The following is a 24719-nucleotide window of genomic DNA, read 5'->3' as shown; positions in this document are numbered from 1 at the left end:
TGATTTTATTGAGTGTTATCCAGACAACCTTAACAGAGCATATATAGTCGATCAAGTTTGTTCCCTGAACATGGATAAACCTTTGCTTTCATATTTTCGATTATTATGTTTCTGAGCATATAAAAGGTATACTTTCTGTATCAAATACATTTTATCTAATTGTACAGTAGAACATTTAAGACTAATTTAAGATTTGAATGTTTGCCTAACATCACACATGATGACCAACTTTGCTTTGACATAGACACAGGGTAGGTTTTGTTAAATAACAGTTGCTATCCTTTTACAAAGCGTGCATCAGTACCAAATAATAGCTATAACAATATAGCACACAATTATGATAAGTCTTACAGCAGTAATATCATTTGTTTTAAATATTGTGTATTTCAAACAATCTATGCAATTACATCATTGTACAACAATATATAATAAATTCATAAATTGGTGTTTAACTGCACGTTTAAAACAATTCTTTGTATTACTTTTAACATATTTGATATAACAAAAAAATGGCGTTATAACAATACTTTAAGGAAAACTTGCCAAAATAACTTTTTAACTTTTGTGATATATAAATTTTTTGCAGAAACACGAAACAACTGAGAAACACTGTAGTTGTAGGGCACTGTCCTGTAGGAGTTTCCCATGTTTTTCTTAAGATTGTTGTAGGAAACAGGCGTATCATAATTGCGTCTGTCCATTCTCCGTAATTCCTTCAAACGTAATGAGGTTTGCCGGCGCTGATGTGGGATACTGTAAGAAGTAAACGATGACAATTATCGAAATTATACTGTACAATGAATAACATATTACTCTTACTATTCGATACGTGTTTGCGGTTTTCGGGTCTCGTCAGCATCTGTAACATTATAATGCCGGCGACAAAAAAAAAAAAAAAAAAAAAAAAAAAAACTGATTTTGAGTAAATGATCCACATCTATCGTTCTAAATCTACCATAACCCAGAAAGAGAGGTTTCTATTCTGGTTCTGCTAGCTTTATCATATAACAAGGCAATCTATATGGCTAGTTATGCTTTGGCGTATTTCTACCTATGATTTATGAATACGTGCATCTGGACATGGAATGCGTGCAACCCGCTACTAAAGACAAATACACATACGTGAATGTTATCATAGATAGAAAACATATTAATCAACTGAAACAGATCATTTCCATTTAAAACCTCACATATCTATTGGAATGAAATAAGAAATAAATGTGTATTTCCGTTCCGGATTTACAACGTCGAGAAGCGCGGTCCATGTGCAGTATGATGATTGCGACATCCCACACCAGTCAAGTGACTAGGACGGTCTAACAGCAGGACCATATTCAAGTTTTGGCCTGCAATATTACCCGATCCGACCCGAACAGAGCAAATCTTGGATGCTCTTAGAAAACGAGTACGGCGTCGGCCAAATCCACCTATCATTATACAGGAAATGGCACAGTCATCGAACGAGGGATGGAACGCCATTCCGGTTCACACAATTCAACGATTTACAAACTCTATGAGTACAAGCTCTATGAGCCGGCGATATAATGCTTCCCAACGGTAGCCACACAAGCTACCAACACCGTTCGCGGAGACATTACCTCCATCTCCACAAAACGGTTTTTGTTCGTCTTTAAACAGAAATCCTACTGTAATATTTGATCCTCTCATTAACCATATTCCACTGAGACTTGACATAACTGCCACTAATACATATTTTGATAGCCATTTTTTTATATGTTTAGACAATAAAATGGCTATGATGAAAAACTATTGATAAAAGGACAAATATCTTTACCTCTTGTGTGTAACATAGACCCTTGTTCTCTATTGCTCCATCGTTTCCATTGGTTCTTAATGGTTGTAGTTCTCCTTTATTTGGAGTCGCTGATTTAAATGCCTTTTCTTTCTTTTTCTGAACCTGTCAATACATACGTACATTTAGAAGAGCAATAACAGTAAAATTGTTATCTTTGATTATAAAAGCATTTAAGTGCAATTGCTCTTTTATTGATAAAGTTTCTGGCGTTCATATAAATAAGATCTTAACTTATCTTTCAATTCATTTATGAAATGAGTTTCAGAAATTGTTATTTTACAAGTCTTAAACAAAAATAGGATACTTTTTGTACAACATAATGCATCATACAATGCCTGGTTTGGTAATAAGTGGCACGATTGAATTTGTATTGTTCCTGTAAAATAATCCATTATCTAGTATACTAATATGATTGAAACGACAAAGAACTAGTGCACTGCTCCCGCTATCGTTCATGATAAAAATCGAATGGTAGGATGATGTTGTTTAAAACATTATTCGGTATATGATGTTTTTATCAATGAATTGATATTGGAAAGTGTCATGTGTATAACTTTGCACAACGGCACGTCTACAAATAAAGGTATGATTGGTTTGCCTCATGTTATTGTCATTTTGAGAATGGTCTTCATGTAGTCGTTGGTGACTACTTCATATAACAATATAAAGGAAACCAATCGCATGCAATTTAGGGCATATCAGGTAAAGTGTCTTTCCCACGGCGACAACAACCTCAGCTCAGACCTGCCCGTTTCTAACTTTCCATAGAAACGAGACAGACACTGACAGGGATCGTCGAATTAAGCATACTGGATCTTCATCTAAGGTTACTGAAGCCAGCGTTCTGCCGACTGAGCAAAAACGGACATGACAGTGTGTGAAAATCGGTATATCATGACATGTACTCGACATACCAATTGGCGTTACTCGTCTTACATACAGGTTACACATAAACCTACCTTGTACTTTTTCCGTCGTTTGCAATGTACATGCGTTGCATATTCTATGATTGAAACAAGCATGGCGAGTACTAGTCCCCCAATAAGGATGTGGAAAATTCCTGATACATTACTCAGGGAAAGAGACTTCTTCCCTTTGCCCTGAAATATATGTGAAAAATAATTAATATAGACCATTTGATCATCATTGACTCACAAATAGCGAAATCTGACACACAGATAGCAGTCTGACACACAAATAGCGAAATATGACACACAAATAGCGACGTCTGGAACACAAATTGCGGAATCTGACACAAATAGCGAAATCTGGAACACAAATATTGAAGTCTGACACACAAATAGCGACATCTGGCACACAAAAAGTGGAGTCTGGCACACAAAAAGTGGAGTCTGACGCACAAATATCGAAGTCTAACACACTAATAGCGAAATCTGACACACAAATAGCGAAGTCTTTCTTTAACATGCGGATATATGGAAGGTTAGATTCTTTAAACAGAAGGTTTATCAGGCATCACATAACCCTAGTCACCATTTAAACAAGAATATCACACGTGTATAACACGTAAGGGGATACTGTCCGCAGTGACATACATATCCCCTTTATATATCTATGAATATATAGAAAATGCAGAATACAGTTTAATATGAAATAATCTCCATCCATTTCAAGTTAACAATACTTAAAATGGTAACACCTATTAAATGATTACATCAATGTTAAAACGTAGCTTTTTTTAAACGAATGATATAACATAAGACGATCAAATTCTGAAAACTAGCTTACTGGTAACTGTATGTGATAGAGGATATAGTTTACCCCAGTATGTTATTAAACCTTGATTATTGATGAGAGCTGTGAATCTATCGTTAACATTTTTAATATCATGCGTGTGATCGTGTTGACATTCGTTCTCTTTCAATTTTCACCGCTGTTCGCGGAACATTTATGGACAAAAGTGATATTTTCTGCGTTAGTATGTTTATTTAAGCATGTCAAAGTATCAACATTACTTGTGTCACCATACACTTTGAGTACAGTAAATCGAATTTCTGTCAATGATGTTAATGTCCCTGATTGCCCCATATATATTATTGCCAAATACTTCAAATACTACTTACCCCTGTGACCCCACCGCACTGACCACGGTCAACCCACCACTTCTGACGAAGGCGAATCAAATGACCAATCTCTCGTAAGTGTAAAACTGCTAAATTAACACCTTTACTGTAAGATAAGGATAAACACCGTTACACAAGTCTGTAAAATCTTACAGTATCACATTTTATCAGAATAATGTTTGTCATTCGTTATCCGCATCCGGAAACGTTTTGAGGACAAATGAAAATATGAAAGCACATGGTCAATTATAAAATTCGGATGTATGGTCTTTTGATTGTGTACTTTCCACATAGGTTAATTATAGGTTGTGAATTAACCGCAGGAGACGATATCAATCAATTTTCAATTCCACATGTCCAAGACCAAATTGGAAAGTAAAAATTGTTAAAATTCTAAGCAAATCTGCTATATCAATATCATTTAATTAGCCATTGTCATTAACGAGTAAGTTGAAACATGAGCGATGTTATTTTGGTTATCTTATTTGTTTCGTCGAATTGAAAACAGAATAATTTAAAAGATGGATACCTTATTTTACTGCCAATAGGAAGTGCTATGCCATATCCAAAACTGTTGAGAGTGTTACCAACTTTCATAGTACTACATGGTTTTCTGTTGTTGAAATATTCATTAAAGGATTCTTCTAATAAAAAGGCATATTTGCCTTTTGAAGTTTGAACCTTTTGCCAGCCCTTTTCGTTTGATTCCATAAAAATGTCAGCTCCTGTTTCGTTTCGAGATTTCATAACTTTCCACATCTTTTGATATACCGTGACTTTGGATCCCTGAAACATATGGAGTTAAGATACTAAAAATATAATTATTTTATAAAAGATATCAAGGTATGGTAAAAGAAAATGCATCTTGAAAATTGCAATTTATCAGACATCAGGAGCACATCAGGAGTATGTTTAAAGATAACAATATCTCTACTGCAGACTGAAATGAAGGTCAAATTGATAAAAAATTCACATTTTATCATCAGAAAATATGACTCGAATTTATACACCAAAGCAATATACCAAATATCAGTCAAATGCATTAAGTTGAATTTACCCCAAAAAACGTAATGGTAGAACCTCCGGCAAGAACGCCGTATTTAATTGTGTTTTGGTTCGCCAGGTCGTCGACAGAGTCGATAGGGATGGAGAATTGTTCAACAGTCAGAAAGGCTGCTAGATTGGCAGTGTAGGATGATATCAAAATCAAAGTGAAAAACCACCAGGCGCTCTCAGCCGTTCGTCCAGATATAGACCTTAAATAAAAGTAAGCATCAGGTTATTCATTTGTCCTGAAATTATGTTATTGTTGCAATGGATATCTTCTAAAGTCAGACAAGCTATATATATATATATATTTACAGAGGCAGCTAAAGTAGAAAGTAATCAAAGACTCGGGAACGGATACCGTGATTTGTAATGTGATATTTTGGAAAATACTCTTACTATCCTGAATTAGAAATATGTCATGATAATGTTTGTTCTGATTAATTGATATATATATATATATATATATAAAAAACTTAAAAGCCTCAATTTTTGTTCAACTTTCATTTGAATTTCCCTTTTCCCCCCTTATGCAATAATAATGTTATATATATATATATGCGCTTCTGACATACTTGTCCCTTTAAGACTTATTGCTGTACTAAAGCAGGTACTGTCATTTCAGAAGGACTACTGAAATGCTGTGCTATCCTTTCATTTGTCATATACAGCAAAGCTTAAAACTGATAATATCTTAATGGAAGATGCCTTGAGAATATTAATAATGCAAAAACTTGTACAAAAGAGCAATTTTCACTGGGAATGGTTCTCTACTATAGAAATCAATATTCCGTTCAGCAGCTGTAACAATTATGAAGATTTAAATCTATGTTAGCAGTAATTATCGTATATCTATGTACATGTACTATTTATTCTATCTGCGGCTACAGATAAAATGTCTATGTTGCACTCTTCAGGAATAGCTTCATCAGCGTATAGTAATTTTTCTTGAAAAAATTGATTACTTACCAAGCAATATACGCAAAAATGTCATTTTGAAGATATATTGAGAAAAAGGAATGATGAATCTGACATAAGGCAAAAAAATAATTGTGTTCGGAGAAAAGTGCATTTCGAGAAATCAATTAATCATTGAAAATTTACTGCAATTAAAGACATTGCTTCGGATTCTAAGTAAAATGGCATGTCATATAAAGAATGCTTATATCAAGAACTAACATTGCGAGCAAAATCACAGTTCTGTATGTATCTCAAAATCAACCAAAAGAAAGGGCTAAACTATAAACAAAAAGGATTCAAGAGAAAGCCTTGAACAAGGGAGGGGTTTGTAATATAACTTTTTTTTATTTGCACAAATGATTGAAATATTAGTTTGTCAATCAGTTACAATGACAGCGCACCACAAAGACGTATGAAATATATTTATTCCTTGCAGTATTTACACTTTTGATCTTGACCATAGGTTACAATATATCTATCGCACTGTGTCTGAAAGAATCTTTTAGACAGGCTCTCTGATATCATGCATATTTCTGGTATATTTCCTTAATGGCTATACATATTTATATAAAGACATGCCAGTCTTCAGAAAGCATAACTCATCTTCAAAATTTGAATCTCATCACTTCTTGTTAAAGTGAAGTAAAAAAAAACCTGTACACTGAAATAACACATGCAAACACTGTGTACCATGTTCACGATATGCGTATTTCATTGTATAGATGTTTTCGTTTGGAATGCAGATAAACAATATAACGAAATTTAAATGTAGTAGATAGCATGCTATTGAAAAGTGTTAATAATTTATCAGTTTCATTTAATGCATTACAAATACAGTGATGTCAATTCACTTTATTGGTTTTTGATCATCTTTGTTGAGAGTAACCTCCGTGGAACATTGATACAAAAGACAGATGGGTTGATCATTGGTAACACATTCGCCATTCACTCTGCCGGCAATGCTTAAGTTACACGAACGGACTAAAGATGTCACTTGCACGATCACGTAGTTTTCCCCCAGGTACTCTGTTTTCTTCTCACCATAGGACCCACCTATGCTTCTATATGGGCCAGCAAAATTGGTTCAGTTGAAATACCTTGTTTCTCAATTATTGTAAGTTAAGTAAAGCTTACATATAAGGCGGACTTTAAGGGATAGAAGCGGGAAAGGAAAAATTCAGAGGCACTGAAGGAAGCATCGGTTTCCGTTTCATTTCTTCAAAATATGCTTGTCAGTAAACGATAAAGGTGTAAAATTCCAACGTTGGTTTATGTGTATTGCAAATTTCAGCATGTTTTTTAGCATCTATTCAAGATTGGATTGATTATCTGCCCCTTTTGTGAAGATGAAGAATTTATCAGGCTATCTATAAATTCAGGATTTGATGTTGGCGTATAGAATCTTTACCTTGGAAATATATCCGAGCCTTGCATCATGAGGGCCCCGAGGTTCGACCAGAGAGAATTCAGCATATTAAAATCGTCTGATGGCCCTGTCGTTGAGTTTTCCTTCCATTCGTATGGACTGAAGCGACCAACAAGGAACAATATTGTACTGACTGCTAAAAAGCCAACTGTGATACATAGCCATACCATGTTGGACAATGGTTCTTTAAATGAAAATACTCCTGGTTTTTGCTTGTCCGGGCGTTTAATCATTATGGAAATTCCAGTTTTCATAAATGGTTTTGTAAAGTCAACATCCTCTTCTCTCTCCCTGGTTATGGTTATTGGAGCGACTGCCAAATGCGCTTGCTGAACAAATATGAAAATACATAGAATATGTAAAATTATGATCAAGCAAAGCTTTTTTCGGAAAGGACAGGTTTAATCATTAAAACATCAGACGATAGAGAATCTTTCATATATTTAAAGGACTTCCTCTGCGTTTACTTGAGAGAATCACTAACAACATTGGATGCACACGACATGAGGAGTCAGCTACTAAAGCGATGTGGATTTGTAATGACGTCATTTGATCTTTGTCAGTGTGAAGCTTATTATCAAATAGCACTGTTAATCAATTCAAACTAAACCTTTATGAGACTAAAATTCTCAGCGGCTGCTTTTGCAATAATACATTATTTTCTACTGTAAAATGACCAAAGGTTTTATTGCATGGCTTCAGTGTAATGTTGTCTTTTAGAAGCAAGTTTATGCCTATTCAAGTTATTAGCACTTCGTAACGTTACACATCTATTCCCATAGGAAAACCAGAACTATGATACAGCTTTGTAGAGACAAGGCATACAAAATGTACGGTCGGGGTTGTATTACGTAACTGTGCGTCATTATTTACAAATCGATTCCATAACAGGGAACAATAGAAAACGGTGGGGATAGAATATCGTACTACTGTCATCGGCAGGTAAAATATAATGATAGTTGTGAAATTCAATTTCATTATATCAAACTATTACACACGTAAATTTAGTATGACTTAAAACAATATTAAAAGGCGGAAAAGGAAGCACAGTCGGTCATGCTTATATTAGTCAATGTCCGTATGATTCAGTTAAGCGCTGGAATATTACCACTTTTTGTAAGCACATTCAACATCATCTTGAAGTTTACAATGTATGTGGCATATTTAATAAAACGGCAGCATATATCCTTTTTGTTTCTATGTAGTGATATTAGTGACAGAATGTATTCAAATCCAGAAGAGAGATTAAGACCCATCTTCTATTAAAAGCCGGTAGGGGACTCACATTGATAATAGGTTTTCACCAAAGTGGCAAGTTTTCGAAAATGGACAATTTGCTGATCAGATACTTGTATATAATTGTATATTGGGACAAAAATCGAAGATTGGAAGTTTCATTTCAAAAATACCATTGTTTTCTTTAAAATAATATTTTTTTTCATTTCAAAATATAAATATGCGATTATCAGAACAGAATATTCAATTATGCGCCATGGTTCTTACACTAAATAACTCTAATGTTTTGACACTTACACGAGAGACAATTTCGCCTATCATCCCTGTCCAGCTACCGTTCTTCATCCTGACACCGTACTCATCATCTTTCTGTATTACAAATCTATATGTGAAATTAACGAAGTGTGTAGCAGTTATTTCCTTTAACAAATCTACACAAAAGCCTTCATACTCTGGGTCAGGTTTTCCATTATCATTTTCCTCCTTTAGCTGCACAAACGGTTGAGCCTGAAATAAAAATAATAATAATAATAAAAAAAAAAAAAAAAAACACACCAGAATAAGTTTCAACAACACAACGATTTAAGCTCAAAATCGATGAAACGGCTGCAAAATATGACGTTTACATAGTAATCCGTAATAAAGTATAAATTTGACATCCCAAGGATAATTAAAAATTCTTGGCTAATAGTACGACAAGCTTTTCATCTACATAAAAGCTATGTCCCAAAGGCTTAATCTTTCTAAAAGGCATATCAAAGTACGAAAAATTCTGCATATGTTGCAAATTTGCGACAAACGTTCACTCCAGCATGCCTCAAATGTTTTCACCCTTGGCCTCTTGCTTAATTAGAACTTGTTTAAAGATGACATCACATTTCACCCTGCTACGTCGAAAGTAGGTCAAGGTAATTTATTTGATCGCATTTGAGATCGGTCATTTAGAAGATTTTGACACATCTGAAGTACATTTGTTTAAAAAATAAACAAACCTTAATAGCCATTCTTCCCTCTGACCAAATAACATAACCCTGGGTATCTTGGTTATTGAAAAGAAGTTATATCAGTTCAAATATTACTTTTGACTAGCAACCCTCAAACTGAAAGTTAAAATGTTGACATGAAAATTTTTCTAGAGGAAAGCTTTTAATTGTAGGTCTTAAGACCCAAAGATATATTTAAATGATCAATCATTTAATTAGTTATTGCAGTTTAAAGAAAAAAAGGCATTACGTAATGACAGCTATTGATTTTTTCAATGAAAAAAATTGGAAGGTTGTCTGAGAAATTTAAATGCAACAACTTCAAAAAATATTGTAACCGTTACAACTTCATTAGGATGGTAATGTTTATTTTTCCAATAAATTGAAAAATAAAAATAAACAATGGAAAATTTGTGACCTTTGACCTAGCAGCGAAGCTTTGTTTTTGTCCTATTTTTGTATAACCTTGTAATAAAAAATATCCTCATATTTTTGGGACCTTTTTCAAATTATACAATTGTACAAACGCTACTGTGTAATCAATAGTTTTAAAGCCATGGCAGAAAATTATCAGAATGATTGGGATAGGAAAAACATAACAATAGTAATAGGTCTTTTCGCCGACTAATACGTGCAAAGATTTTAACCATTCACAATCACTTCAACTGAAAAATGTATTAATTAATACACCAATTGCCAATGAAAGAGGCTGAGTGATATTATTTAGGTATCGAAGATTTTACTAAGCATTTTTTGGCAAATGAGTTTCCGTAACCATGGCAATCTGTGAAAAACTAATACCCCAAATACATATAAGAGGGATCAAGTCATTATATGAGTAAATTATTGCTGATATCAGATTTCAAGTCGGGGCAAGGCTATAGATTATTTTCAGTAAAGTGGCATAACTCCATAGAATCAATGGAAAAAATCAATACCCCGTAAAAAGTCCTTAAGGCATAACTTTTTATTGAACTGAAAAATAAAATGTCCACTTGTTTATTAAGAGTGATAAAGATAGTTATGTGCTATTTCTCAGCTAAGGGCTGCAACCTAAAAAACTAGAATCGGAAAGTGGTCTGGAGATTCGCAAATCCAAGGAGATGTTAATGATATGAATAAAATTAAATTGAAATAGGGCAAAAGGTTGTTTTCTGTTTGGATATAGGATATTTTCAAAGTAAAAAAGGCATAACTGTATAAAAGGTTGTGCACGGAAAAATGATCCTCAGATATCTAAATTGAGAGAATAGCTATGGTCATGCACATTCGTGGAGTATTTATGTTAATTTGCAACAGAGGGGCGTCCGGAAGGGCCAGCGTGAAAACCTGATCCTAAGATAAGTACCTTGATGGAATGGTTATATATGATGTACGTGATAAAATTAAGAACAGTCTTTTGATGTATAAAAGTGAATATGTTTTTCTAAGCTGTTAGGCTCCAACAGGATATCGGTACCATATGATAAACAAGCAAATTGAGGAAACCCACAACAATAAGAATTTTTAAACTCCGGTACAGGAAAGAAAAAAATGTAGACTTAACAATTCCTTACATAAATGTTTAAAAATAGGTGGTCGGATGGCGCAGTGATAACGCACTTGCCTTCCACATGGTCGTGTGAGGTTCTGTCCCTTGAACGGACGTGAAAAGGTATGGGATCATTCGCACGACCACGTGGGCTTTACCCAGGTATTGCGGTTTCCTCACAAAGTAAGACCATTCCCCCCTCCCCTCACCCCCACCCTGCGCTTTTCCATCCAAGCCAACAATATTGATTAAGATAAGATGATAGGTTGTTTCGCAAAATACAGAAAAGTGATGAGCACATTTCAAAAGAGATTTTATAATCAGATAAAGTAAAGCGTTTGGTTATATTTATCTGCTCCATACCACTGTAACGTCCTTCTAGGTATTGTCAGTGATATTAAGGATGATAACTATAGCTTCCAGACCTAAGTCTTTCTCGTTCTTGTGTTTTAACAAGATTATCGAAATATACGCAAGCGAATAGCACAATTTAATACAAATTTAGAGTTGGATAGGACAAACGATGAATTTAACTGAATCATACAGCTGTTTTCTCCTTCTAGGACTCATCGTTGGTTCCAAGGGCCTAAATGTTACTGAGAAAGTTTCAAAGCGATTAAAAAAAATGTCAAAATGTGTATTGGGAAGTGCACTATCCGTATGATTCAGTATATGTTTATATAAATCTAATAGAAGAAAGTCATGTGTATGTGTATATGCCACTATTCGAATGAATTAAAACGAGACATGCATGGTACGGGACAAATAAGGTCATATGACCAAAATACTGATAGAAAACTTAAATGATTCATAACCGAAAACCGTGGGTATATCAACTCACTTAGGAAACATAATAGTCGATAAGAAACTATTGGATCTTCTGAGGTCTTCATTTTATATTTATTTCACTTACCAAAACAGTTGTTACTATTTTCACATGCTGCTCGCTTATTGGTCGAGTTAGGGGCATAGTTGTCAATTGTAAACCCTCTGTCGAAGACCACTGTCCAATCTACAAGTTAAAACCAATGTGTGTTTTTGTGATACGTCAGCAACACATATATTAATGTTTATCAGATATACTGCTGAACAAAATTACATTTACAAAATGTTCACATTTTCGTTTACAGCAAAGGAGAACAGGCTGACATATTAAATATTCTTTTTATTTCCAATGGTAAAAACATCAATGTTGCTAGTGGTTATAGATTACCTTTTTAGCACTCTGTTTGTAACTACTTTGATAAACTTGTAGTGTGTAATTCACCCTCTCTCCATCCTCGTTAAACTGTACATTTCCAGTAATTCCTGGAAATTCAATCTGTAATCGAAACAAGAACAAATAATATGTTATGTTGATTTCATGAAAACAATTGTTGACTTGCAACAATTTTTTAATATATATTCGTTTTACATATATTCAGCATGGATGTCTAATCCATGTTATGTTACCCATTATATGAGAAACCTGAAAAAAATTGGAGTACGTTTTACTGCTTTTGGCCTGAAAGTGTCATGACAATGAAAAAATGTTTGTTGATGTCACAAAATATAAGTTTTGATGTTACAATTTTACAATTTCCAATTTGAAACCCCCATATAGATTCGTTATATAAACTGATGATCAAGAATTAAATTAACCATATATTACAAAGTTATAAGTATTAAATGTTAAATTCAAATGGAAACTTCACATTTTTTGCTACAAAGACAAGATTTAATTTATTGTAAATACATCTATTATCTTCGTTGTTTATAAATAACATACTACTTTCCAAACCATCACTCTATCTTTCTTTCATTCCTCCATTAAAACGCACAATATTTCAGTTTATAATTCGACTTTTCTTTCACACGGCATGAAACTGAAACATCCCTATCCAAATGTAATTAGCATACGGGCTTCATAAAACTGTGCACGTTTTCCATATCAAAAATCAAATTTTGACACCATAAAACCAGATTTGTTTCATCAGAGAAAACAATTACAACTATGTCATTCTCCTCTTTAAAAGAAAAGGACAAGTCCATACAAATTCTGCTATTTGTTGTTCACGAATAATTCGTTAAGACTGGCTAATTTGTTTGCTTACATTTTTCAAAGCGGCAAGAACTTCAGGTCCATTTGCATAAAGAACTTTTGGAGAGCACAAAATCCCTTGGTTTTCGTCTGTATTGTAAAATTGGCCGCGTCTTCTTTTGAAAACTTTCAATTGTCCAGTCTTTAGTTCTCTAACTAAGGTGGCATTCAGAGCATTGGTTAAACTGGCGATTCCATCAACCATCAACGCCAAATCAGTCTGAAATCATCGTACAAAATATTTACTCGAAATCAAAATCAATGAAACAAGACTAAACTTGAACGACAAAAGATTTACACACTGAGACCACTGGAAAGATACAAGGAGAATAAGATAAATCGATTCTGAAGAGTAAGCGTCTTCTGCTTAATCCTGGAAACACGTGCACTAAATGGATGTTCAGGATGCCGAAGTTCGAAAGCATTATGTTTTTCTACTATAAATTTTAATTTCGCTCAGGAAATACATATATCTGATATAGTCATTTGTGACAATGTGACATTTCTTTGAAAGAAAATATAAGAGTTGTACATTTCCGCAAGGAAGAATAAGGTTTTTTCTTTCCGAAGTTAGATATATCATTGAAAATGTCAAGATACATCAGGTATGCATTCTCGTGTTTCAGGATTATTAGTACCTACCGTGAAATCAGGTACTATGTTGTTTTCAAAACTGCTTGAAACATTCCATTTTCCCAGAAAACGTTGTAAATTAATATTTTCGTTGTTTAGTAGCTGAAATCCTGTAAATGTTGCCCCACTATGGAAAAATATTTTCAGGTCAATATCTTTGATATCCTGAAATAGCGTAAAGTAAGACAAACTTATTAAGGCATGATCTGTTGTTAGGAGCACATAAATGAAAATATGTTATCGCGTAAATATGTTTCTAAGTGTGTTTTGTATGCAATTTACTATTCCAAGTAATACTATTGATAGATGATAATTATTGTTGTATCTAAATCTGTTTTCTATTCCGGAAAGAACATATTGAGGTTAAACAGGACAAATATTTGTTTTTATCGGATTTAAATGATGTAAGACATAGTTTGAAATAGCTGTCGTTATTTTGCATAATATTAAGAAAACAGCACGTGTGTCATAATGGGAGCGTACATCATTAAAACGTCATTAAATGGTCGTCAATCAAAAGTGATGCTCCATGTCATTATAAAAATGGTACTCTTTAAGAGAGAGCATGATAACGAATAAAGACACACTCACCAAACTTGTAATTATGTAGTTGTAGCCATCCCTATTCATTCCTACTTCTGTGAGCTACAAGGTCATAAAATAATTTTTCATAAAAACACACCCTTTAAATGTTCATATGGGACATAGATAAATGAGATACGAATAGCTATCTATCTATTCTTCTCCTTCACAAGGTACCAATAACTGTGAATTAAATCTGATTTCAAATACATATAAAATCCAAATTAGGGAGATGTTGTATAGTTACATAAATATCTCGGTACCAAATCGTGTTTTATTAGTCATATTGTCATATATACTTATTTTCTAAGTCTTGCCATAAAATCTAACTAAAAATGTTGATATTGTTCCCCAATTTCATTTTGATATGCCATAATATTCGAACGCAAGTGCCAAGATACACAACGCCGGATAACAGATTATGACGTAAAGATTAAAACATATAGACTAATATATCGATTAGGGTTTAATGATTGGTCCTTGGTTTTATATCCACGGAACAACTTATCTAATATAAAAAAGTGTATAAACAGAAGGTCAGGCAATACAATGTAATAGCATAAAGGATATTTTCATCACCGAATTAACGTCCTTGCAACAGCAAGGGTCGCATAGGACAGGTGTCCAGATGGATATTATGAGTGAAAACAAAGCATAGAAAGAACGGTTAATATAGAAAGCAAGAGATTAAGGTCTCAAGTATTGTCATAGGGACAACAGATGATCAAGATCTCAAGTATTGTCATAGGGACAGCAGATGATCAAGATCTCAAGTATTGTCATAGGGACAGCAGATGATCAAGATCTCAAGTATTGTCATAGGGGCAACAGATGATCAAGATCTCAAGTATTGTCATGGGGGCAACAGATGATCAAGATCTCAAGTATTGTCATAGGGGCAACAGATGATCAAGATCTCAAATATTGTCATAGGGGCAACAGATGATCAAGATCTCAAGTATTGTCATAGGGGCAACAGATGATCAAGATCTCAAATATTGTCATAGGGGCAACAGATGATCAAGATCTCAAGTATTGTCATAGGGGCAACAGATGATCAAGATCTCAAGTATTGTCATAGGGGCAACAGATGATCAAGATCTCAAGTATTGTCATAGGGGCAACAGGGCATCAATATCTCAAGTATTGTCATAGGGGCAACAGATGATCAATATCTCAAGTATTGTCCTAAGGGCAACAGGGGGTCAAGATCTTAAATATTGTTATAGGGGCAACAGGGGATCAACATCTCAAGTATTGTCATAGGGGCAACAGAGTATCAATATCTCAAGTATTGTAATAGGGGCAACAGGGGATCAAGATCTCAAGTATTGTCATAGAGGCAACAGGGGATGAAAATCTCAAGTATTGTCATAAGGGCAACAGGGGATCAATATCTCAAGTATTGTCATAGGGGCAACAGATGATCAAGATCTCAAGTATTGTCATAGGGGCAACAGATGATCAAGATCTCAAGTATTGTCATAGGGGCAACAGGGGATCAAGATCTCAAGTATTGTCATAGGGGCAACAGATGATCAAGATCTCAAGTATTGTCATAGGGGCAGCAGGGGATCAATATCTCAAGAATCACCAAAGAAACATATCTTTTTCGGTGTCTACATTCTTTATTAAACCCTCGACTCTGCAAATGAACAACTTTTAAAGTCGCCTACCAAGACCATGCAGTGGAATACAGTAGACATTATCCCACAATTAGTCACCTCTAACAGCATGTTCTTATATTAAGCAGGGATATTTTCCCTACACGTATGTATACGATATGTGTCTAATGTCACGATCAGAATTTGATTTATCTTAGTGTTTTTCTTTTCTATCTTATGACTCCCTGAACACTGCCTTTTCTTTTAACTTAAAGTTGGGCATTTATTTGTGTGAAGACTACGGAATCTGTTATCTGGACGCGATGTACCAAAGCATTAAACCTTTTTGTACTTATATACACTGTCTGGCTCTCACTACTAATTGGAATGTCCAGGCTATATTGAACCAGGAAGTTTGTCATGACAACGAGTCAATTATATAACATAGCAAGGAATCACTCTAAGTGTTATTCGCTACTGTGTCTTTAGTACAATCTTTTAACGACATCCGTCTTAATCTATACATTTCTGCGTAGTCATCATCTTGAAATGACCAACACGTGTTAATATGACTTAAACAAACGAAACCTGGTAGTATGACATTTAACTTGATTACCTTATACTTTTTAAAAAATCGTTAACAAATACTTCACACCAATTCATTTCACGCAGATCGACAATCACATAACAGTAAGTCTCGGTCTAGACAGAGAGCTCATACACTGCCTGGAATAGAGGTGGTAATGTTGTCATATCAGTCCTGGCATTCAGGTAAAAAGCAGTCCATGAGAGAGAAAGAGATAGTAGATTAATTTGATGAATTTTGCCTCCGTTTCAGTTCAGAAGCTGTTTGAAAATCATTCCTTAGCAAGTGTAATTGGCACATGTGTTTGTGATGTAAATATATTAAATTTGGTGTACTTACACTTAAGAGCATATTTTGGCGAAGTAGTACATCTAGAATACTTGCTATACATATAGTATTTAGAATATCAAATTAGTAAGATCACATGTTGATACAACATCTGTAATGCCTAAAGTACATACGGTTGCGGTATTCTCATTCTAGGACATTAAGGCATATAACGACAAAAGTACAAATCCAGATATTTGGTGATATTGATAATATACCAGAAGAGGCATTTCCCGTGATCTGTAATATTACTTGTCTTTCATGATCGAATTTAAGATATATCATTACAAAAGTAGAATTTAATTGCCTCATTCTATCAAAGTGATCATCAACGGTATTGATTGTCATCCTTGTCCATCCATTATCAGGAGTGCAATTTATGGTGATAATGTCATTAATTCAGTGAATATTGGCAAAGGAGCGGACGGACCGAGTGTCTGGATGTCCACATTGTACCGATATATTTCAGTTCAACTCGCAATGTTTATTTAGCGTCGCGTGATGCTATTCATAGAGTTTACTTTTATAATGAAACATATTTATGACTACAGCTGGATCACGCAAACAAGGATTATTTAAATTGTTTAAGATTATGTTACAATTGAATCATCAATTTGTCTACATAAAATTAGGTTTTGAAAGAAAAAAAGCCCCAAAAATCCAAAAACTATTGAATGGTAGTAATTCCATAAGGGTTGAAAGTCATGTTTTTAATCTTGCACCACGCCCGCTTTTCTTATAGGCACTGTTGCTTTTTAGATAAATCTTCAGTTTGCTTTGAAACAAAACTGACAGTGGGTAATTCAATGAAAAAACAACAGCTTTTTGCTACAAAATAAACATATGTAATATTTTGTATAACATATACTTATGCATCATCTATCGATATAATGCCAAATGTATTTTCATAGAACCTAAAATTACGTGAAAATGACAAAAAAGTTATCTTACATTGACAAGTAATGTTTTGCGTCACTGACACTATTGCTATGTGATGACGCGCCACAGATTTTATCACGTAAAACATTACGAAGTGAAAAATGGTGTTCACCGTTCGATACAAATTTAGCATCTTGCACATTAGAGTCAAAAAATGAATTCAACTGCATCATGCAACAATTTCGTCCTTGTATGACTCGTCATTGATGCTAAGAACCTAAATCTTTATACCCAAGAGGCGAATGAGGAAATTAAAATTAATTGGAAGAAATGTCAAAATCCTGATGTGGAAGTGCTCTTTATTAGATAGATTTTGTAATTATCATACAGCTCAAAATTTTAGAAGAATGTCGGATACGTGTGTATGAATAATAAAATGTGCCATGCAGGTTACAGCGACCCCGGCAACTAAATGCTGTTCTGCTCATGTATATGACTACTAGATTTCTGATATGAATTTATTCTTTTGAAGTAATCTCGATATAATCGAATCCACGCCTGACAAATGGAGTCGATCCATTACTAGTAGCTGACCATGACCTATTGACATTCAGATTTAATCTAGAATAACTTTTTATAAAAAAAATTGTACAAAGACACACAAGGTGAATAACACCTTTAATACAAATTTTAGAGTTAGATACAGTAGAGTCAAATAATTAATTAAACTGCATCATACAGCTGTTACGTCCTTCTAGGACTCCTCAGTGATGCTATATCATACAGCTGTTTCGTCACTTTAGGACTCTTCAGTGGTGCTATATCATACTGCTGTTTCGTCACTTTAGGACTCTTCAGTGGTGCTATATCATACAGCTGTTACGTCCTTCTAGGACTCGTCAGTGATGCTATATCATACAGCTGTTACGTCCTTCTAGGACTCGTCAGTGGTGCTATATCATACAGCTGTTACGTCCTTCTAGGACTCGTCAGTGGTGCTATATCATACAGCTGTTACGTCCTTCTAGGACTCGTCAGTGATGCTATATCATACAGCTGTTTCGTCACTTTAGGACTCTTCAGTGGTGCTATATCATACTGCTGTTTCGTCACTCTAGGACTCGTCAGTGATGCTATATCATACTAATGTTTTGTCCTTCTATGACTCTTCAGTGGTGCTATATCATACAGCTGTTTCGTCACTTTAGGACTCTTCAGTGGTGCTATATCATACTGCTGTTTCGTCACTTTAGGACTCTTCAGTGGTGCTATATCATACTGCTGTTTCGTCACTCTAGGACTCGTCAGTGATGCTATATCATACTAATGTTTTGTCCTTCTATGACTCTTCAGTGGTGCTATATCATACAGCTGTTTCGTCACTTTAGGACTCTTCAGTGGTGCTATATCATACTGCTGTTTCGTCACTTTAGGACTCTTCAGTGGTGCTATATCATACTGCTGTTTCGTCACTTTAGGACTCTTCAGTGGTGCTATATCATACAGCTGTTACGTCCTTCTAGGACTCGTCAGTGATGCTATATCATACTAATGTTTTGTCCTTCTATGACTCTTCAGTGGTGCTATATCATACAGCTGTTTCGTCACTTTAGGACTCTTCAGTGGTGCTATATCATACAGCTGTTTCGTCACTTTAGGACTCTTCACTTTAGGACTCTTCAGTGGTGCTATATCATACTGCTGTTTCGTCACTTTAGGACTCTTCAGTGGTGCTATATCATACTGCTGTTTCGTCACTTTAGGACTCTTCAGTGGTGCTATATCATACTGCTGTTTCGTCACTTTAGGACTCTTCAGTGGTGCTATATCATACAGCTGTTTCATACAGCTGTTTCGTCACTTTAAGACTCTTCAGTGGTGCTATATCATACTGCTGTTTCATGACTATAGGACTCGTCTGTGGTGCTATATCATACTGCTGTTTCATGACTCTAGGACTCGTCAGTGATGCTACATCATACAGCAGTTTCGTCACTCTAGGACTCGTCAGTGATGCTACATCATACAGCAGTTTCGTCACTCTAGGACTCGTCAGTGATGCTACATCATACAGCAGTTTCGTCACTCCAGGAATCGTTAGTGATGCTACATCATACAGCAGTTTCGTCACTCTAGGACTCGTCAGTGATGCTACATCATACAGCAGTTTCGTCACTCTAGGACTCGTCCGTGGTGCTATATCATACAGCTGTTTCGTCACTCCAGGAATCGTTAGTGATGCTATATCATACAGCTATTAAAGTACACTACTAAAGTAATTTCTCAATCGTCGTCGTTGAAGACCGATAATAATGAACAATAATGTACAAACTAGCTGAAACAATGTACAAACTGGCTGAAACAATGTACAAACGGGCTGAAACAATGTACAAACTGGCTGAAACAATGTACAAAATGTTAGAACTAATGTACGAAATGGCAGGAGAACGCGTTTATGTCTTTAGTCCAGTAAAAGTAATTTTTAGTTTTATTTTCTAATGAAGTGGAATTGGAGGGTAAATGTAAGCAAGTATTGATGACAAAGTCTAGTCTACTATAAATCGTTATTCGTCAACATCATCTCATTATATATAATAGCACTAAGCAGGAAAACCTTCTATGAAATTGATTTTATTTTTTTTTTATGTTTGGTCTTTGATTAGTTATTATTTTTTGGAAAAATAGTAATATAGTTAATCATTTAAAACAATTTGTATTTATTTTCTACGAAAGCCTATAATACTATGTTATGTGACCAAATGATACCGATAGGGCATTAAAAACACAATCAAAAGAAACAAAACCTAGAACGGTGTGTGCCTAGCAATATCATATCTCATTTCAGGTAACATTTATATTGACGAACATGTCTATCCCTATCGTGCAATTGTCAGTTTGCTATTAAGGAAGAAAAGAATATCATTCACTAGCAGGCTTACCTGTAGTTTGGATTAACATCAAGAATAACCCACATTCGTTAATAATCAATTGAAATACGACGTGACCGTTTTTCAGACAGATTACAACCATTTTACATCTGCTGCCGGCAGAAAAATCAATCAAATAAACCACAGCAAAACACGGATTGATTGCTCTCTAATCTCAGAATATTTTTCCTTACGAATCATCAACGCTAATACCAGTAATAATTTACAGTGATATTTGTATATTTTTTGGTTCTGGTTTAGCGTCATAAACCATTGTATATTAAATGAATATTGCTATATGATATTGCTAATGTTTGTGCGTTGTGCAGTTTAATTTGAAGACAAGGTGAACGTATACTGGAGCAAATTATGTACGCATTAACAGACCCATAACACTGAAATATCAAAACCTTAATACGGTATCATAACAAAATATGCGGACAAATCATATTGGAATGATATCTCCATGTGCATACAGTTTCATGTTTAGCAGAGGGCGCCTAATAATGTTTTAATGACTAGGTATGTCGCGGCGTGGAGAAAGATGCTATATCATACAGCTGTTTCGTCTTTGTAGGACCCGTCATTGATGCTATATCATACAGCTGTTTCGTCCTTGTAGGACCCGTCAGTGATGCTACATCATACAGCTGTTTCGTCCTTGTAGGACTCGTCAGTGATGCTACATCATACAGCTGTTTCGTCCTTTTATGATCCGTCAGTGATGCTACATCAAACAGTTGTTCGTCCTTCTAGAACTCCTCAGTGATGCTACATCGTACAGCTGTTTCGTCCTTCTAGGACTCGTCGGTTATGCTACATCAAGCAGCTGTTTCGTCCTTGTAGGACTCGTCAGTGATGCTACATCAAGCAGCTGTTTCGTCATTGTAGGACTCGTCAGTGATGCTACATCATATAGCAGTTTCGTCCTTTTAGGATCCGTAAGTGATGCTACATCAAACAGTTGTTCGTTCTTCTATGACTCTTCAGTGATGCTACATCGTACAGCCGTTTCGTCCTTTTAGGACTCGTCAGTGATGCTACATCAAACAGTTGTTCGTCCTTCTAGGACTCCTCAGTGATGCTACATCATACAGCTGTTTCGTCCTTTTAGGACTCGTCAGTGATGCTACATCAAACAGTTGTTCGTCCTTCTAGGACTCCTCAGTGATGCTACATCGTACAGCTGTTTCGTCCTTCTAGGACTCGTCGGTTATGCTACATCAAGCAGCTGTTTCGTCTTTCTAGGACTCATCAGTGAAGATGAAGGTCTTAATTAACTATAGTATTAACTGTGGCAACAATTTCGCCATTTAAAAGGATAGTGTGTTGAAGCAGAACAAAGAATGCACAATGCTGGATTAGAATACTCGTTAAAGACACGAATTGTTGCAAGAAAACGAATCGCCTAAAACCATGCGTAAACAATCGAATATTGATTAAAGAGAAACGGCATAAAATCACTTTTACTTACTGGAACTTAAAGCATATATGTAGATGTTTGCGATACGTACACTCACTCATAAAGTGTTTAAATGGAAAAAAAGTGTTTGAATGCCTAAATATAAATTCAAATAAGGCAAAGTTAATGTAAAGTATTTTGATATACCATGCATTACATACCTTCTTCAGAAAAACAGGTAGACGTTTTCTATCGAAGTCCAGGACAAATATCTTTTCTGAACATGGCACGCCCACTTTGTCGATTCGATGTAGGATATCATGTGCTGTCCTAGGATCCTCAATTTGTTTCGCCATAATAGTTACATTTTTTCTAAATTTACTAAATAATGTGTACAGATCCTGTAATCTCCACATATCTGTAAAAAAATTAGATATTATATTTAAACAGATGTAAAAAAAGGCATCGTCTTACACTCATCTGATTGTATTGATAGATAGAGTGTAAAATATTATTAGAGCAATTGATGGACGTTGGAACAGTCGGAGTTAAAATTAACGAACAAAACATAATGGTCTCATCTTGTCTCATCTTGTATAATTATATACTATGTCATTTTGTAATTCAAACCATTAAAGTCAAACACTTTATAAAAAAAAAAAAAAAAAAAATTAGTGTTACATTCAAATTACGACATGCTAGACAACTAGGTAGCAGCGCCATTTTGAATGCTCTGATCTATATATATATATATATATATATCACCCTGTAGACAATTTCCTTATCGACAAACCACTCATTACATTTTATAAGTACACTATAGGTCAGTATATCAAAAACAGAGTTCTTATTCTAAAGTTATCTTATAGAAGACAACTCTGTACCATATACTGAAATAACAAGAAACCATTGATCTTATTGGTCAATATACCGATGAATAAAGACCCTAATCAGGACATTTAAATAGTTTTGCAGTAGATAAAATATATGTATCTATTCAATGAACATATGTACTTTACAAATTTGAAAAACAAACTCTCTTTAATTAGAAGGCCATGGAATGAGAAACACAAGTCAAGCAAAATCCTGTTTGTTTATCTCAAACTATTAAGTTTTTACGTCATAATATCATACTAAATAGACCTTCCATATATTTCTTTGATCTTTATACACTATTCTGATTGAATAAATGATTAAATACAAAACCATACATTATTTTGTAATTAAAGCCATTAAATACAGAGTCACTTGTTAACTAATTTAGTTCAGATAATATTTTATTTCAAAATATTGAAAACATTGTTTTTAATTGAAACCATCCAGATTAGATATAGTTGGGTTACAATTAAAGTAATTAACATAGAATCTGGGTTCTTTTGGGTGCATATTTGATATACATCGAATCTCGTTATCACGAAATCTCTCGGACCAGGGAAAAAGTTCGAGATAACTGAGTATTCAATTTATTGAGTTCTAGTGTTTTGTGTAAAGTTAAGCAGGGACTGAAATGCTTCGAATTAAACGGGGTCTTTGAGTAACACAAGTTCGAGATAACGAGCTTCGATTGTATTTAGCAAGGAATGAAGTTATATGTCACCCTCCTATTTTCTAATAAAAACCTAATATAGTTGCTACAGGGGCCTTTGAGCGCTTTGTTCAGCAAATCATGCAAGCGAACGATTCGCTGCATCTCAACGGTTTTTGCAAACAGTGTATCAGCTGTTTCAATAAATTTCAAGAGGGAATATCCATATAAATTAGTCAACCGCTAAGATATCGTCTGTGATTTTTGTTTTACCCGAGGACAAATTTCAACAGACAAGCATTTTTCAATATGTCTATGCCCTATGTCAATTTTGACACCAAGAAAAGGACATGGTGATACAAATAATATCCCGTGAAACAAGAACCACGAGAACATTAATTATACCTAAAAAATATATTTCTATGTAATTTATTACATGTTCTGTTATACATAACAGCAATGTCTAAACTTTCTATTAAAGAAAATGTTTTCCAGTTATCCCTTAGCCTCCTTTTGTCGTCGTTCAAGAGATGTGAACATTGAGTTCCTTTTGTCTTTTTTACGTTACCCGTACAGAAAGCGACATATGAAGGAAACATACCTGATACTTAGAAATTACAACAATAGTGCCATGCACTTAAGTGAAATAAGATACAGAAACGTTCATTTTAGCTGTTGATAAATCTCATGGAAATTTGTAGTATTTAAAAATTCAGCATGGCAAGTGTAGAATCAGACATTGTCAATGTACAGAGTCAGAAACAAACTTGATTTAACAAAGAAAACACCATCGATCAAATGTTACATTAAACTATATAAAAAATGAATTCCTGTCACAATAAAAAATAATTTTACATTAATGGAAAAGGACATATACGTCTACTTTGACTTTATCAAGATACAGAAAACAATTGTAAAGTAAAACTCAAATTATTTTAGTTTTTCCTTGCGAGCAATTACAAGTATCTCGCAAGTTCCAATAACGATTCCAAAAGTGCACACACCATGTTAATTTTATTTTAATTCGCATACATATCTCATGGGAGTGAAAATAAATAAGATTTCAGCTGTATAATTGTTCATGCAAGCAA

At 34.5% G+C, this 24719-nt stretch overlaps 1 protein-coding gene across 1 annotated transcript in view; it reads right to left on the bottom strand.

Moving 5' to 3' along the window:
* Positions 1 to 1795: 1795 nt before the first annotated feature.
* Positions 1796 to 24719, bottom strand: part of LOC132561647 (glutamate receptor 4-like) — a gene marked incomplete at its 3' end in the record, with an annotated part of 107255 nt that continues 84331 nt past the window's right edge. Inside the window, exons 4-16 of the mRNA XM_060226349.1 lie at positions 22325 to 22521; positions 14388 to 14441; positions 13806 to 13961; positions 13177 to 13383; positions 12297 to 12404; positions 11997 to 12095; positions 8867 to 9076; positions 7316 to 7662; positions 4958 to 5156; positions 4430 to 4686; positions 3901 to 4006; positions 2776 to 2916; positions 1796 to 1918 (exon numbers count right to left, since the gene is read on the bottom strand). Of these exons, the coding sequence (XP_060082332.1) occupies positions 1796 to 1918; positions 2776 to 2916; positions 3901 to 4006; positions 4430 to 4686; positions 4958 to 5156; positions 7316 to 7662; positions 8867 to 9076; positions 11997 to 12095; positions 12297 to 12404; positions 13177 to 13383; positions 13806 to 13961; positions 14388 to 14441; positions 22325 to 22521 (2204 nt within the window). The remainder of the gene's footprint in view (positions 1919 to 2775; positions 2917 to 3900; positions 4007 to 4429; positions 4687 to 4957; positions 5157 to 7315; positions 7663 to 8866; positions 9077 to 11996; positions 12096 to 12296; positions 12405 to 13176; positions 13384 to 13805; positions 13962 to 14387; positions 14442 to 22324; positions 22522 to 24719) is intronic.

This window comes from Ylistrum balloti, unplaced genomic scaffold, assembly GCF_031769215.1.
Source record: "Ylistrum balloti isolate Yb309-2 unplaced genomic scaffold, AGI_CSIRO_Ybal_v1 Utg371250, whole genome shotgun sequence".
Classification (NCBI taxonomy): Eukaryota; Metazoa; Mollusca; class Bivalvia; order Pectinida; family Pectinidae; genus Ylistrum; species Ylistrum balloti.
Note: the sequence above shows the minus strand (reverse complement) of the source record. Positions and strands in the feature narration are given on the sequence as shown.